At 36.0% G+C, this 14,720-nt stretch overlaps 1 protein-coding gene across 1 annotated transcript in view; it reads left to right on the forward strand.

The window, feature by feature from the left end:
- Window positions 1-14,720, forward strand: part of kcnh3 (potassium voltage-gated channel, subfamily H (eag-related), member 3) — a 169,646-nt gene that overhangs the window by 108,044 nt on the left and 46,882 nt on the right. The window contains exons 4-8 of the mRNA XM_083536939.1: window positions 1,627-1,761; window positions 5,339-5,478; window positions 8,579-8,831; window positions 10,149-10,306; window positions 10,451-10,658. Of these exons, the coding sequence (XP_083393065.1) occupies window positions 1,627-1,761; window positions 5,339-5,478; window positions 8,579-8,831; window positions 10,149-10,306; window positions 10,451-10,658 (894 nt within the window). The remainder of the gene's footprint in view (window positions 1-1,626; window positions 1,762-5,338; window positions 5,479-8,578; window positions 8,832-10,148; window positions 10,307-10,450; window positions 10,659-14,720) is intronic.

Below are 14,720 nucleotides of genomic sequence, written 5' to 3' on the forward strand. Positions count from 1 at the left end.
TGCTGAAATGGGAGCTAATAATTGTGCCACACACCTATTTAACAACGAATTTATTAATGCATTGTTGCGTTCGTAAAACTGCCTTCTTTGCTTATATATAACACGGATACCAATATTAGTTGAGAGCACTGTAAAAAAAAAAAACAGAAATTAGACACTACAATGTTCATACGCCTAACATTCCTGGAATTCATGTATTATTAAAAAGTACAAAAGTATTGGGACACCTGACTTTTCCAGGTATATGTGGTTCTTCCCCAAACACTTGATCCAGAACATATTCCCAGAAGAGTGGAGGTTATTATAACAGCAAATGGGGACTAAATGTGAAATGGGAGGTTTATTAAGCACACAAATTTTATGATTAGGTGTCCACAAACATCTGTCCATATATTGCATGTGTTTGATGGTTACCAGATCATTAGACTGCATGTAAATGTAGCCTTTTTTAGTATTCCTTATCTGTTGCATGTTATTGACTTTTTCCCCCCTTAAAAGCACACTCATGACACTTTGAGAAAGTCATAGCGTCAATACATATTGATTCGATGATTGATTCGGACTATAAATAGGAGCTTGATGTTAAAAATCATTAGCTTGGCTCATCTAAGGCTTCAAACGAAGAGCTCATACAGTAACAATTCTATATAGTACCTAAAAAAGGACCAATGACAAGTAAACACTTTATCGAAGGAATGAAAGTGTGTAATAAAAAGTGTAATAACCGAAGAATCATTTCTATTCTCTTTCACACTTAAAGACAGAGCCCTCATTTTCATAAGCGTTCTCTCTCAGGTTTTAGCATCGAATCGATCCTTTAATATTGCTGTATAAATTATTTATAGTAACCTTATGAATGTGTAATGATGGTGATAAGAATAAAATGTGTTTTGAAAATGTCTTTTACTTTCGCTGTGTATTTTTTGGGGTGATTTCCCCAGCCCTGGGGTATGCTATGCCATCGAACGCAGCTATTTTTGCTTATTGATGTGGCTCATTTTCTAGAAAGACAAGCAGCATAAAAGCATTAAATTGATTTAAACAGCACAGTTTTTGCACAAACAGAAAAACAACTTACTGTCATTGTTGGTTGCATCAATTCTATTATCAGAATCAGATCTTTTTAAGATGAATATGTTTTTGTCTATCACACAAACACCACTGGATCTGTCTGAGGAGATTGAAAGATCTCTTGGCAGGTGTGTCTTTATTCTACATCCGTCTTAATCATCTATGCCTACCTTGGGTGAAAAACAAATCAAATCCTATCGGTTTCTTGACAGTTTGAATCCTTATAATGGAGATTGCAGTATTGCAGATTTCCCGGGTTTTTCTGCTGACCTAAGAGCTTCTGAGTAGATAAAAAAACAGCAACAAATCACTATAAATCTCACTCTGTGTGTGTGTGTGTGTGTGTGTGTGTGTGTGTGTGTGTGTGTGTGTGTGTGTGTGTGTGTGTGTGTGTGTGTGTGGCACATGGAGATTGCTAAGGGGTTAACTGGATTAGAGATTGTCTCCAGCATGTTTCATGTGTCAGTGATAAGCTCTTAGCATGTTCCCCTGTGTTCTTGCGTGTGTTAATGAGCAGCTGTTACAGAAGCTGTAAAGCATCTCTCTAATTGGCAGGTACTCAGTTCTGGTGTCTGCTGGATATCGTGCCCATTAAGAATGAGAAGGGAGAGGTCGTGCTGTTTCTCGTGTCCCATAAAGACATCACGGATAATAAGAAGGACCAGGATGCAGAGCAGTGTCCTGAACTGGGTGAGCATCCATACAAACATGCATCAAATGTCAGAGCAGAACTATGATACTGTTCAGCCTTTGCACATCACCTGAGCACGTCATCTGACTCTTCACACCCGCTTCACGTTTGTTTAATGAGAACTAATATTATTAACGCGTGATTAATTTATAAAAAAAAAGGATATAAAAAGTAGAAATCTAAATCTTCAAACACAACACACCTTTATTCATGATGTCCTTTTTTTATTTAGATACACAGAAAAATTCTTTTATTTTACTGATTCGCCAAGTTGTAAAGCAAGCCCCAAAATTTTACGATGCTCACATCCGCCGACTAAAACCGTCCGTGTGGAAACATAGCAAAAGTTCTGTTTGCTGTCCCGATAATTTACATAATTTACAACCCCATAATAATTTTAAAACATTTACAAGGGAATTTTTATGTATACATATTCGTACTAAAGTTATTTCGGTTATGTGTACTAAATCTAATCCTTTTTAATCTAAGTTTCTTTAGGAATGTATAAAGTTTGTTTAGCCTTTTTATTATTATAATTATTATCATTTTAAAACTCGAAATCATACATAACGATGTCAGGGGTATAAAAAAAAGAATCTAGAATTGACTCAGTGACACTACTCTCTCTGTGTTTGTTTTGCGAATGCTTGAAAACGCTAAAGAATCCATAGTGCTAGCGTTAGCCTCCAAGTGGCTAGAGCAGGGTTCGGCAACCTTAAACACCCAAAGAGCCATTTGGACTCGATTTCCAGAGGAAAAAGAAAACACAGAGAGACAGAGCAGAGGGATGAAAGAGCCACATGCGTCTCCGGAGCCGTGGGTTGCCGACCCCTGGGCTAGAAGCTAATGCTATAGATAACGATATAGATTCTTCAGCGTTTTATCTCCAGCTTTAAGAATTTCTCTTAAAAGGATAGAATCCTGACAATTTGAGGGAGTGAATGAATGAAGAACGAAGAATGAAGTTATGGAAGAAATAAAGACATTTGTTAAAGTATGCTAAAAGAACATTTAAGTAGATAATATCTTTAGAAAATTAAATATTAAATGTAAAGCACACAGTATTACACAGTCGGGGTCTAACAAATGTAAACTATTTAATTACATTTGTCCATTAATTTAATTCTCTTTAACTTCTTCGCTTTAATCTCTTTTAATTTAAATTTAATTTGTGCCAGTTTAATTGATCACTCAATTTAATCAATATAATAAAAAAAAGTTTTTTGCAATAATTAGATTTATTTTTATAAAATATAATTTTATATATTATTTAAACAAGCAGGCATTTTATTTAAAATAGTTTTAAAAATATAAAATGTTGATGTTTACAAATGTTAGTGATGATAAATTGCGTTAATAAAACACGAGTAGCAATTTTATGTTTTGCATTCCCACTAACCGTACCAAAATCAAACCGAACTGTGATTTAAAACCGAGGTATCGTGAATTTGGTGTACCGTATCCCTCTCTAACGAGCACATCTATACAAATCATCCAAACTTGTCCAAGTCAGGCACACATTCTAACCAAATCAGATTTAAGTATTCACAATGCAAAGCAATTTTTCATTCTAGTTTGTTCTGAATAGAAATATATATTTTTGTCACTGCTCCAGCATTCCATTTGGAAAGAAATGAAAGTAGGTTTTCATAGCGTTTCCTTATGCATGATATCTGATTTTGTATAAAAGTAAATCAAGGGAATAATTACAAAACCAAAAACTACATTTATAAATAAATGCGTATTGACATAATATTTAAAGAAAATGTTTTAACTGCTATGTGATTTGCTGCTTGCTGGATTGTAGGAAAATATATTCAACATGGCTTTTCCTTTTATAGCAGCAGTCTACCATTAAATATTATGTTCCAGTAGGCAGGTGTTTCAGAGGGGACAATTCTGGTGAGGAATTCTGTGGAAAATGTTTAGACTACTGTATGCTTTTTTTGAATTCATACATGAACAATGTTCTCTTTAATTCCACACATTTTGACAACTTACGTAGTACATTTATTGTTAACGTAACTAGAAAACTGACCAATCACTTTTTTTTAGCAGTATTAAATCCAATGGTGTTCACCCAATCAATGTTTATTAACTCCAGGATTCCCAATTCTACCCCGATTTTTCAATCAATGCCTGCATGGAATTTCATATACTCTCTCTTTGGGGTTTTATCTCAGTTCTCCAGTTTCCTTCCACCAACTAAAAGCATGCCAGTGGGTTGACTGGCTACATAGTTTCGCCTCTAGTGAATGAGTGTGTGAACACGAGTGTGCAGTACATCGCATCCTATTTAGAGTGTATTCCCTCCACACTGGATCCACTCCAACCCAGAACCAGTATAAAACTCTTACTAAAGATGTTCATGCAGCTGCAAAGTAACAAAAATAGCACCTTATACTGGCTTAGCACTAAGGAACTCGTTCTAGACGCTTATATAAAAATGTATTTAAAAATCCCTAAGACTTCACACACAACACTTTTCCTGTTTGCTCATTTCAGACCAGTCTGAAAGGCAACTAATTGTATTCTTGAGGTCTGATTAAATCTTAAGGAGATGAAGTGAATTGGAAGTGAGTTAATTTGAATGGAGAACAGAGGTGAGTGCAGGTAGAGACAGCAGAGAACAAAATGAATGTGACAGCAATACAATTTCCGCCCTGCACTTTCTATCAATTAGCTTTTAAGCGGAAGCCAATTAAATACTTTGTGCTTTTCGTTTGTGTTCAAGTAGTTATATAACTTCAGTAATTTGCAGTTATTCGGTAATTGGTACAGCAGCTGTAAATCTTCAACGTCCTTAAGTTGTACAACCTGCAAACGAGTATATGTTTTATATACGTTGTCCTTTGTATGAACACTGTCTGGACAAAAGTGATGGGACACCTGACTTTTCCATCCATATTTGGTTCTTTGGCCGGAATCTGATGACAATGACAATCCCTCTGTGCACAAAGCCAACTCCATAAAGATATGGTTTACAAGAGTTGTAGATCTTAAATGGCCTTCTATAGAGCTCTGACCTCAACCCTACTAAACACCTTTGAAATGATTTGGAATGCTGACTGCACCCCCAGATCTCCTCACCCTACATCAGCACTTGACTTTACTAATGCGATTGTGAGCACAAATCTCCACAAGCACACTCCAGAATCCAGTGGAACATCTTCCCAGAAGAGTGGTGGTTATATTGACAGCAAAATGGAGAATAAATGTGGAATAGAATGTTCAAAAAACACACAATCTAATGGTCAGGTGTCTCATGTTTTATGAGTTGCTCGGTAGCTCCTAGTTTTATAACCACAAATGGCTGCTCAGGGATAAATACACATAGTTCACCTTAACACTTAAACTCTTTAAAGTTGCTTTGAGACAATGTCTGTTGTGAAAAGCTCTATAGAAATAAACTTGACTTGTCCACAAACTTTTGTTCATATAGTGTATATACTGTATGTTTAAAGAGCTCAAGAAGGCATGAATTCTGATCCGAAATGTGTTCAATTCATATTTACATTTTTTTTTTAATTGTCGATTTTCTTAAAAAAACATAAAATGCATGTGCTTTGTGCTCAGATGAGGAGACAGGACTGGAAGTTCACAAGGTCACGCGGCCGCAGGGCTTTAACGCAAACCGGCGGCGCAGTCGGGCCGTGCTCTACCAGCTCTCAGGACATCTGCAGAAACAGGACAAGAGCAAACTCAAGATCAATAATGTAAGTGCTTCTACATGCAGTAGTACATTCAACGTTTGAGTAAAATGCCTGTTACACAAAGTAATCATTTACCCTAACTTATAGGAAAAGGTACTTAAAATATTAACTAATAGCAATTATTAGGAAAACTAGGTTTCTTTCATTGTTTCACATTTCTCTACAATCTGTGGACATTCTGAGAGTAAACAGTAAAAAATATTATTCATTTGCCATATAGTATGTGTTATATTATTGGAATGGTACACTTCTCATCCAAGAAATAACATTATAGATTTTTTCTTTGCAGTTAGCTTCATCAGATTCCTGTAAAAATGCTTTTAAATATTGTTGACGGGTTTAGTAAAAGAGAAAAAAGCATATAAATTGTCACGAATCTCACACGAGTGGCTGTGAACAGGAAGTCTTCATTAATAAAAGCAAACAAATCCAAAACAATAAGCAAAAACGTAGTCAGAACCAGGCAGACGTTATGTGCAAACAGAATCACAAGAGGCAAAACAGAGACAAAACACAGTTGCAGAAAACAAATCAACATCGAGATATCAACTGTAAACTATGAGGCTTGATGAGTCGGTAAAGAGGATCACAAAGAGGTTTACTTTACAGAGTGTTTGTGAATGGAAATCTCTTTGTGTGTGTGTGTGTGTGTGTGTGTGTGTGTGTGTGTGTGTGTGTGTGTGTGTGTGTGTGTGTGTGTGTGTGTGTGTGTTGGAGATTATGACATGTTTAAAGGTCACAGTAGCGGTTGGGATCTGGAGTTTCCAAGTGGCTGCGCTCTGCCATAGAATAATATTTACTACTATAAAGTATATTGTTTCATTTCAGCCATGTGTATTGCAGTTTCACGAGCTGATAATTGGGTCAGGGTGAAATACCATAATTTTCAGTTTAAAATAACAGTACATTTTAGAAAAAGGAATAAAAAATACAATCATACAAATAAATTGTTAAAAAATCATATATTGTGATTTCTGGATTTTTTTTTTAGATTATGTCTCTCACAGTGGACATGCACCTACGATGAAAATTTCAGACCCCTCCATGATTTCTAAGTGAGAGAACTTGCAAAATAGCAGGGTGTTCAAATACTTATTTTCCTCACTGTATATGGATGTGGAAAGATGTATGATGTAACTCAAAACCATTGATTCAGACACAGTAAAATCCACTTCTAAGATATTGTGCAACATTGTGCAACGTGACCTCAGGGACCTCAATGAAGTGGTTCTGCACTATTTTTAGGCTAAAAGAGAGAAAACCAGGGACTGTTAATCCAGATTATGTGTGTAATATTTTATTGAGCCAGTAAAACGATTCAAAAGCCAATACTGGTTCTTCTTTTAACTGTTATTTAATTGATCTTATATTTCACATAAAAACAGGCCAGTTAAAAGATTTACAGATATATAGATATTAGGGCTGTAACTACTGATTATTTTGATAATCGATTAATCGGACGAGTATTATTTAATGGTTTTTATTTTTATATTTTTACTTTTTTTTCTGATTAATCGGATAAAAAGTTCTATATAGTTGTTTTGCGTATTATAACTATATAAAACCATAATTCATAATTGATAATTGAATATGCAAAAGCCACATATTGAGATTAAAAATATCTTTTATTTAGACATTTTTAAGTTTATAGTGGCTGCTTGTCGAGGAGTGCATGCTGGATTTCTCCTTGAACAAACTCACTCACTTTGGATTGTTTCTTTCTGTAAAAAACTAACAAAAACTGCATTTGAGTATAAAAGGTGAAGCAATTTGTGTAAATCCACATTTGTATTGTATTTTGCAGATTACAAGTTGACAACCATGCTTAAAATAGTCTATATAAAATATACAGTAATACAACATTGTTTTGACAATTTCTGTTTAAAAGAATACACAGGCATTTGTTCATTTGTGAAGATAACATTAAAAAACAAACATAGTAAAGTCGCAGTAAATAACGTTTATAAACAGAAAGGTTACTGTTGTAGACAGATGCTATAGAAGAGAATAAAACGGGGAAACGCAGCACGTTAACATTGTTGATTTAAAAGGAAAAAAGGAAAACATGCGCATTGGTGTACAAATGCACAATCATTCGCTGAAAACCGTAAAAGTGACAAAAATATAATTGTTTATTGCTGCTGTTATTTGCTGCTTTTAGATTTAGTGTTTGTTCACACAGGTTTAATTGAATCCATCACTAAGTCTCGAGCGAGCTGATTGCGCAACCTGATGCTCGCGAGTCACAACACAACAGATCCGGTGCGACTGTCCTGAAGTTACAAACAGTTTATACAATAGCACTTCATTAAACTACACCATTTTTACATTAGAGGATTATACAGTTTTTGCTTATCGTCCTGATGTTTCACCTTCATCCCCGACACAAACTGAAGGCTTTCCTCTACTTTATTTCACTGCAAGCAGGAGACATACTTGGCGATTGGAAGACACGCTTTTATCACTTAAATTGCTGTTTGAAACTGTTTGAAACTGAAAAAAAGACACACTGAGACAACTTTACTCGTACATTGTATGCTGCTGCCTGAACCTGTTGCACGAAATTGTTTAAATTTTTACAATGTTGTCATATCGCTATCGTCATTGAAGGATAGAAATATCACAAGAAAAACCATCGTAACTCTGGGACCATCTGTATAATGTATTCAATTATACAGTATAGTAGAGTCAATATATTACATTAGCTGAGATCCATGTGTTTGAATTGAATTTGAACTTAATTGACAAAAGTATTTGGACACCTGACAATTTCAGAAATAGATATGGCTCTTTCCCAGACTGTCATCACAAAAGTGGAGGCACACGATTGTATATGATCTTTAGATGTGGTAGCATTAAGTTTTCCCTTCATATCAATACCCTTCTATATCCCTGTGTATGCAAAACCAGCTCCATGAATATATAACAGTGAATGGTGACTAAATGTTGAATAAGATGTTCAAAACTCACAAACCAGTCTTATGGTCAGGTGTCCACTAATCTTTGTGCATAAAACACTGATATACACATATGTGTACTTGGAAAAAAAAAGCAATACTTGTGCTATCAATGTGTTCTAACATAACGCTTTTCTGTTTTTAAGAATATGTTTGGCGAGAAGCCGCCCATCCCAGAGTACAAAGTAGCAGCCATTCAGAAGTCGCGTTTTATCCTTCTTCATTACGGTACCTTCAAGGCTGGCTGGGATTGGTTGATTCTTTTAGCCACCTTTTACGTGGCAGTCACCGTTCCCTACAACGTATGCTTCACTGTGGTCGGTGTACGTGACGACAAATCAACATTCAGAAGTCCACCGAGTGTGAGCGACATCTTAGTGGAGATCCTTTTCATGCTGGGTGAGACAAAGAGCCTCTGTTTGTTTCTCTGGAACACTGCCCTCATCTGCCTTTAAGGTTTATTCAAAGAGAATGAAATTAACGTTTGTTGTTGTTTATTATGCAAAAGCGGAAAGGAGACCAAATTAAAGCCTAGAAGACTAAATAAAATATTTGATTGGAACTGTACTTTAAAAAGACCATCATATGTAGCTGATATATTTAATAAGCTCTGCTGCATTTAATAAACTGTACACTCTCAAAATATGGATTGAGTATGGATTGTCATTAACTTCTCATTAATTCTTCAACAAAGCTAAAAAAAAATATACTTTTTAGATTTTGATTCAGATAACATTTATAGCTTTTGGGCAAATGTGATTCTTCTCTTTCCAACATCATTAAACTTTGATTTCATTCAGGCCACATCTACACTAATCCGTATAAATAAAAAAAATGGCGTTTTCCTCTAAATAACAGTCCACATCCACACTTTTGTTTTTTAATCATTTCCCAAAAGTTACTTATCCACACAGAAACATCTAAAAACGCTTACTGTACTGCTCATGAGCAAATCTTCGACCTGCATCATTTACGCCTGGAGTTTAATTACTTTCCGGCTCTTTGAAAAGTTGACTACAAATTATAATTAACGTTTTTTCAAATTTTTGAATTTATCCATTTTGGAATGCGTTTTCCAAAACGGCATCTCAGTGTGGACGGCAGAAAAATATGCGTTTGCAAAAGTGAACGTATTAGTGTGGACATGGCCTAAGGTTCTAGACTAAAACCTCTAGTGTATGAGCTTGCTTTGATGAGCCCACACTGGTTGTGATCTCTGTATGGACGGCCAACCTTCTGATCAAACTTCAGCTTCTTCTTCCTTCGGCTGCTCCCGTTAGGGGTCACCACAGCCGATCATCTGTCTCCTAATCACGCTGTCCTCTACATCTGCCACTTTTAAAACAACCACCTGTATGTCTTCCCTCACCACATCCATGATCCTTCTCCTTGGCCTTCCTCTTTTCCTCCTGCCTGGTAGCTCGATCCTCAGTATTTTATTATCTATATACCTCATGTCCCTCTTCTTCACATGATCACTTTCTGCACGGTCCTTTTAATAAACTCATTACTAATCCTGTCCATCCTCATCACTCCTGATTCAAATCTTAGCATCTTTACCTCTGCCACCTTCGGCCTCCTTTTTTTTTTTTTGTCAATGCCACTGTCTCTAAACCATACAACGTTGCAGCTCTCACCAATGTCTTATAACCTTCTGATCCAAACTCTGCAGTATTACTGAAATGCGCAATAGAACTAACACATCCTGTATTACAGATATTCTGTTGAACTTCCGCACTACGTTTGTGAGCACATCAGGCCAGGTGGTGTACGATGCCAGATCTATCTGCGTGCACTACGTCACCACCTGGCTCTTTGTGGACCTAATCGCTGCATTACCCTTCGACCTGCTCTACGCTTTCAATGTCAGTGTGGTGAGTTTTTTCTTTTATTCACCTTTCTATATGTCTCAAGGTTGCTCAATAAAATGCTTGCTATGAACGTATTGTCGTTACATACACATGATATTCGGATGCAGAATTTCAGCTTAATCCGTGTGCGTTTTTTTATGTCTGCAGTATTTTGGGGTTCATCTACTAAAGACCGTTCGGTTGTTAAGACTCCTGCGCTTATTGCAGAAACTCGAGCGCTACTCGCAGTACAGTGCCGTGGTGCTCACCTTGCTCATGTCTATGTTTGCTCTGCTGGCTCACTGGATGGCGTGCGTCTGGTACTTCATCGGACGCTGCGAGATCGAGAATAACACGCCTGGATCCTGGGACATTGGTGAGTACACAATCAATTCAGTTCGATTTGATTTATAGTGCCTTTAACAATGTACACTGTCTTAAAACAGTTTTAAAGAGATAAAGCAGTTGTTTAAAAGAATGTAAAGTTTTGCTCCTATAAGTTTATTCCTTATAATTGTAAATGTTTCCCTAATGAGTGAGCCAGTGGCAAATGTGGCATGGAAAGCTCCATTAATTGGCAAAAAACTTTGAGAGGAACCAGATTCAAAAGGGAACCAAACCTTATCTAAACAGAAATTCAGTATAGAGTATCTCAACACTAATAATATGCATCTCATTAGTGTTCCAGTGTAGCATCTGAAGGTTTCTGTCCTTAATAATCAATTCTTAGGGATTTATTTGATGCTGTTTACTGCACTGCTCAAACTAATGACCAACATTTCTCCTCACAAACATGTACCACTCAAAATAAGGAATGTGTTAAGATCAGAATAAGTAATTCAATAAGTCCTGGTTGCCATGGGCATGGATTGAAATTTTCTTCCCTTTTTTTAAGTTTGCCAAAAACATTATAATAACTTGCGCATTAATACTCATATCTGTTAGTAAACGCAGAACATTTCTGTACATTTTCTATTTCATGTTGCAGCTTACAGTAGTTTGAACGTGCATTAGTGGTGTTTTCGTTCATGAACAAATCAGTGCTGTTGAATTAATCTATTGAGCAAACGAATCACTCTCGTTTAGTTTCGGGTCATTAGTTTTGTCCACTTTGGTCCAACCCGTGTTAAAAACATGTGACTGCAGGGGCAAAACAGCACGTCTTCCATTGGACTCTTTGAAAAGACATGCCTCTAACTGAACTAGACTTAGTGTTGAGTATGAATGAGAGCGGGCGTGATTCTGGATGAACTGGGTCATGCGGTTCAGTACAAACTGAAGGAGCTTCTTCCGTGAACAATATGACTAAACCGGGACTCATGAACAAACTAATCGAATGGGCCATTTATTTAGTTTAGATATGGATCTCCCTGATTCAACAAGAGAAGAAGAAGGGTGGAGCCATGCTATGATTGTAGCTATTTGGACAAATTTCATATCTTTGCATGAAGAATTATCCATGTTTATAAATATATACAAATTAATGATGACATTAAACAATAAAAAATGGCTGAAAGTTTTACTCAAAATGTTGCTGAACAAATCAGTGGATAAATTAAGAATGGAATCAAACAAATTCAGTTGCTGGAATGAACTGCTAAGGAGACCACTCAGCTACTGAGCAACTCAAGAACTTTGAGGATGGATTTGGACTACAATTAATATCAACAGTCTACTAAAGTGGCTCAGGACCACAGGTTGCATGAACAGTTTTGCATTTAGGCACCTTTCACTGAAAACCTCAACAATAATGAAACTGTAATAAATGGACATTCGTGCCACCCAGATGAGGATAGGTTCTTTTTGGGTCTGGTTCCTCTCAAGGTTTCTTCCTCATGCAGTCACTGGGAGTTTTTTCTTGACAGGGTCGCCACTGGCTCATTATGGATAAACTTAGATTTGTGAGGAACAAACGAATATACTTTTATTTAACTTTATTGCTGCTGTATGTCTGTAAAGCTGCTTTGGGACACAGCCTATTGTTAAAAGTGCTATACACATAAAAATGAATTAAATTCAATTTAAATCAACAGCGATAATGTACAAAAACTTTAAACAGGCACTATGGTTTACATGCAAAAGAACAGTTTCACCGAATGACAGCGTAGCCACTAGCGGTAATAAAAAACACTGTAAGTCTGAAGTGAACACTGCTCCTTTTTGCAAAATAGAGACTGTTTACAGCTATAAAATCTGTTTTTTTGTGGATAGTTATAGTCTATGATTAGATTTTCTGACTTGGATACCTGGCAGAAATGTAGATCCTGTGATGGAAGGATAGAAATAGAACCTCAAGGCTATTTTTATATCATGCAGCATAGTGATTAATTACCTTGGGTGGTCTAAAATATCATCAAATTAAGATAATGGGAGGATCAGGAAAGATATGTTTAAGATATGTTACTATAAATGCAGTATTATATACTATAGTATACTATTTACATTTTGTTTTTTGTATTTATTTTCGTATTTTGTATTTTAAACTATAAATTATTAGGTCAATATATTGCGCTTAAAAAGAATAAAAAGAGACGTTTTGTCAAACAAATGTGTATCTTCTTTGTTTACACTCGAAAGCTGTTATATAGTGATGACAATAATAAACAGATTTCACCAGAACACAATTTGAAGGCTTCAGTAGGCATCTCCACCAGCTCCATCAGCCTTCTTGTGCCTACATGTGTGGTGTTTTGAATCAGTGCCTCATTCTGTACACTTCCATCAGTATGGAAGATACTTTCACTCTCAACGTGATCATTATAGAATGAATGGTCCTAAAAACATGACACACCATCGGCAGGCTTTATTACATTTTCTCTTGCGTGCTCAAGGAACAAATCGACCTCATTTCAAAAATAGAAATGAATTTGCACTTCGATTTCAAATACAACGTTCAAAGGGCTGGAAGAAGAGTGAAGTGCTTTTGTTAGAAGCTTTTTAAACTTCATGTCACACCTCAAGTGTAAAGCCAGGAAGAGTACGAAGCTCTATTTCTGTCACCATTACGCTTTTATTCATCACTATGAAGACGCTTTTATATACAATCATCTATCTATCTATCTATCTATCTATCTATCTATCTATCTATCTATCTATCTATCTATCTATCTATCTATCTATCTATCTATCTATCTATCTATCTATCTATCTATCTATCTATCTCTGTCTGTCTGTCTGTCTGTCTGTCTGTCATATATGATCTATCTATCTATCTATCTATCTATCTATCTATCTATCTATCTATCTATCTATCTATCTATCTATCTATCTATCTATCTATCTATCTATCTATCTATCTATCTATCTATCTATCTATCTATCCTGTATGTATATTTATGTTTATTTATGTCTGTCTGTCTTTCTGTCTGTCTGTCTGTCTGTCTGTCTGTCTGTCTGTCTGTCTGTCTGTCTGTCTGTCTACTTAAACACTTGGACTGAATTATGCACTGACCTAAATTAAGGTTAAATATATTTAAAATGTATTTTTGATCCTTCAAATCAGTCTTGAAGACACGCACTTGGCCTTTTTTAAAACGCTTAATGAAGGAGCTGCTGTGATTATCAGCCTTGAGGAATTTACATATGCTAAGCACTTGTTGGCAGCGTTCCGTTTCGTTCACAATACTAAATAAAAACGATTTCTCAAAGAAACATTTTGGATATGCATTTCCACATTTCTGCATAGATTTCACTATTTATATTTCGGCTTATCCATACAATAATTTAAATGTACATAGTGTATGCTTACAGTATGTTCCTTAGTAACAGTTTGGTTTTTTTGTCTGTCTCTGGTATCTGTCGCACTTTCTGTCCTCACCAGTCAGTGACTGAGATTATCCAGGTGATCCTTTCTCTAACACAAACCTGGCCAATCTGCTATATACTAAATACACTGACTGATGTCTTTCTTATGGATACAGTGTACACATTCACATTATTCAAAAAGCCAGATTCTCATAATGCAGAAAGTGTGTGATCACAGTTACATCATTGTGTCATAATCGCTGGAGCCAGATGGGCTGGTTTAAATATTTCAGAAACTACTGATCTCCTGGGATTTTCACACAACAGTCTAGCATTTCTACTGAATGCAAAGAAAAACCCACCTAGGGAGCAGCAAAACTGCAGGCAGAATTATCTTAGCATGCCTTTTTTCTTGTTTAAAATCTACAGTTTTTTGTGATCAGGAACCCAGTAGCTGTAGCTGAAAGGATGGAAGCTGATGTAGTGTTTTTCTGTTGTAGAATTTTCACCTCATAGTTCAGAGATGCTTTACTGGTCATTCCATTTACAGCATTTGGAAGGCACCCTTATCCAGAGCAAATAACAGTTATGTCATTTATACAACTGAGCAGTTTTAGGATTAAGGACCTTGCTCAGGGATTTGAACTCATTACCTTCTGATCATCTGAACATCTTAATGAAGAGAGTATTCACT

The sequence above is a fragment of the Silurus aristotelis genome (assembly GCF_946808225.1).
Source record: "Silurus aristotelis genome assembly, chromosome: 3".
In the NCBI taxonomy this organism is placed as follows: Eukaryota; Metazoa; Chordata; class Actinopteri; order Siluriformes; family Siluridae; genus Silurus; species Silurus aristotelis.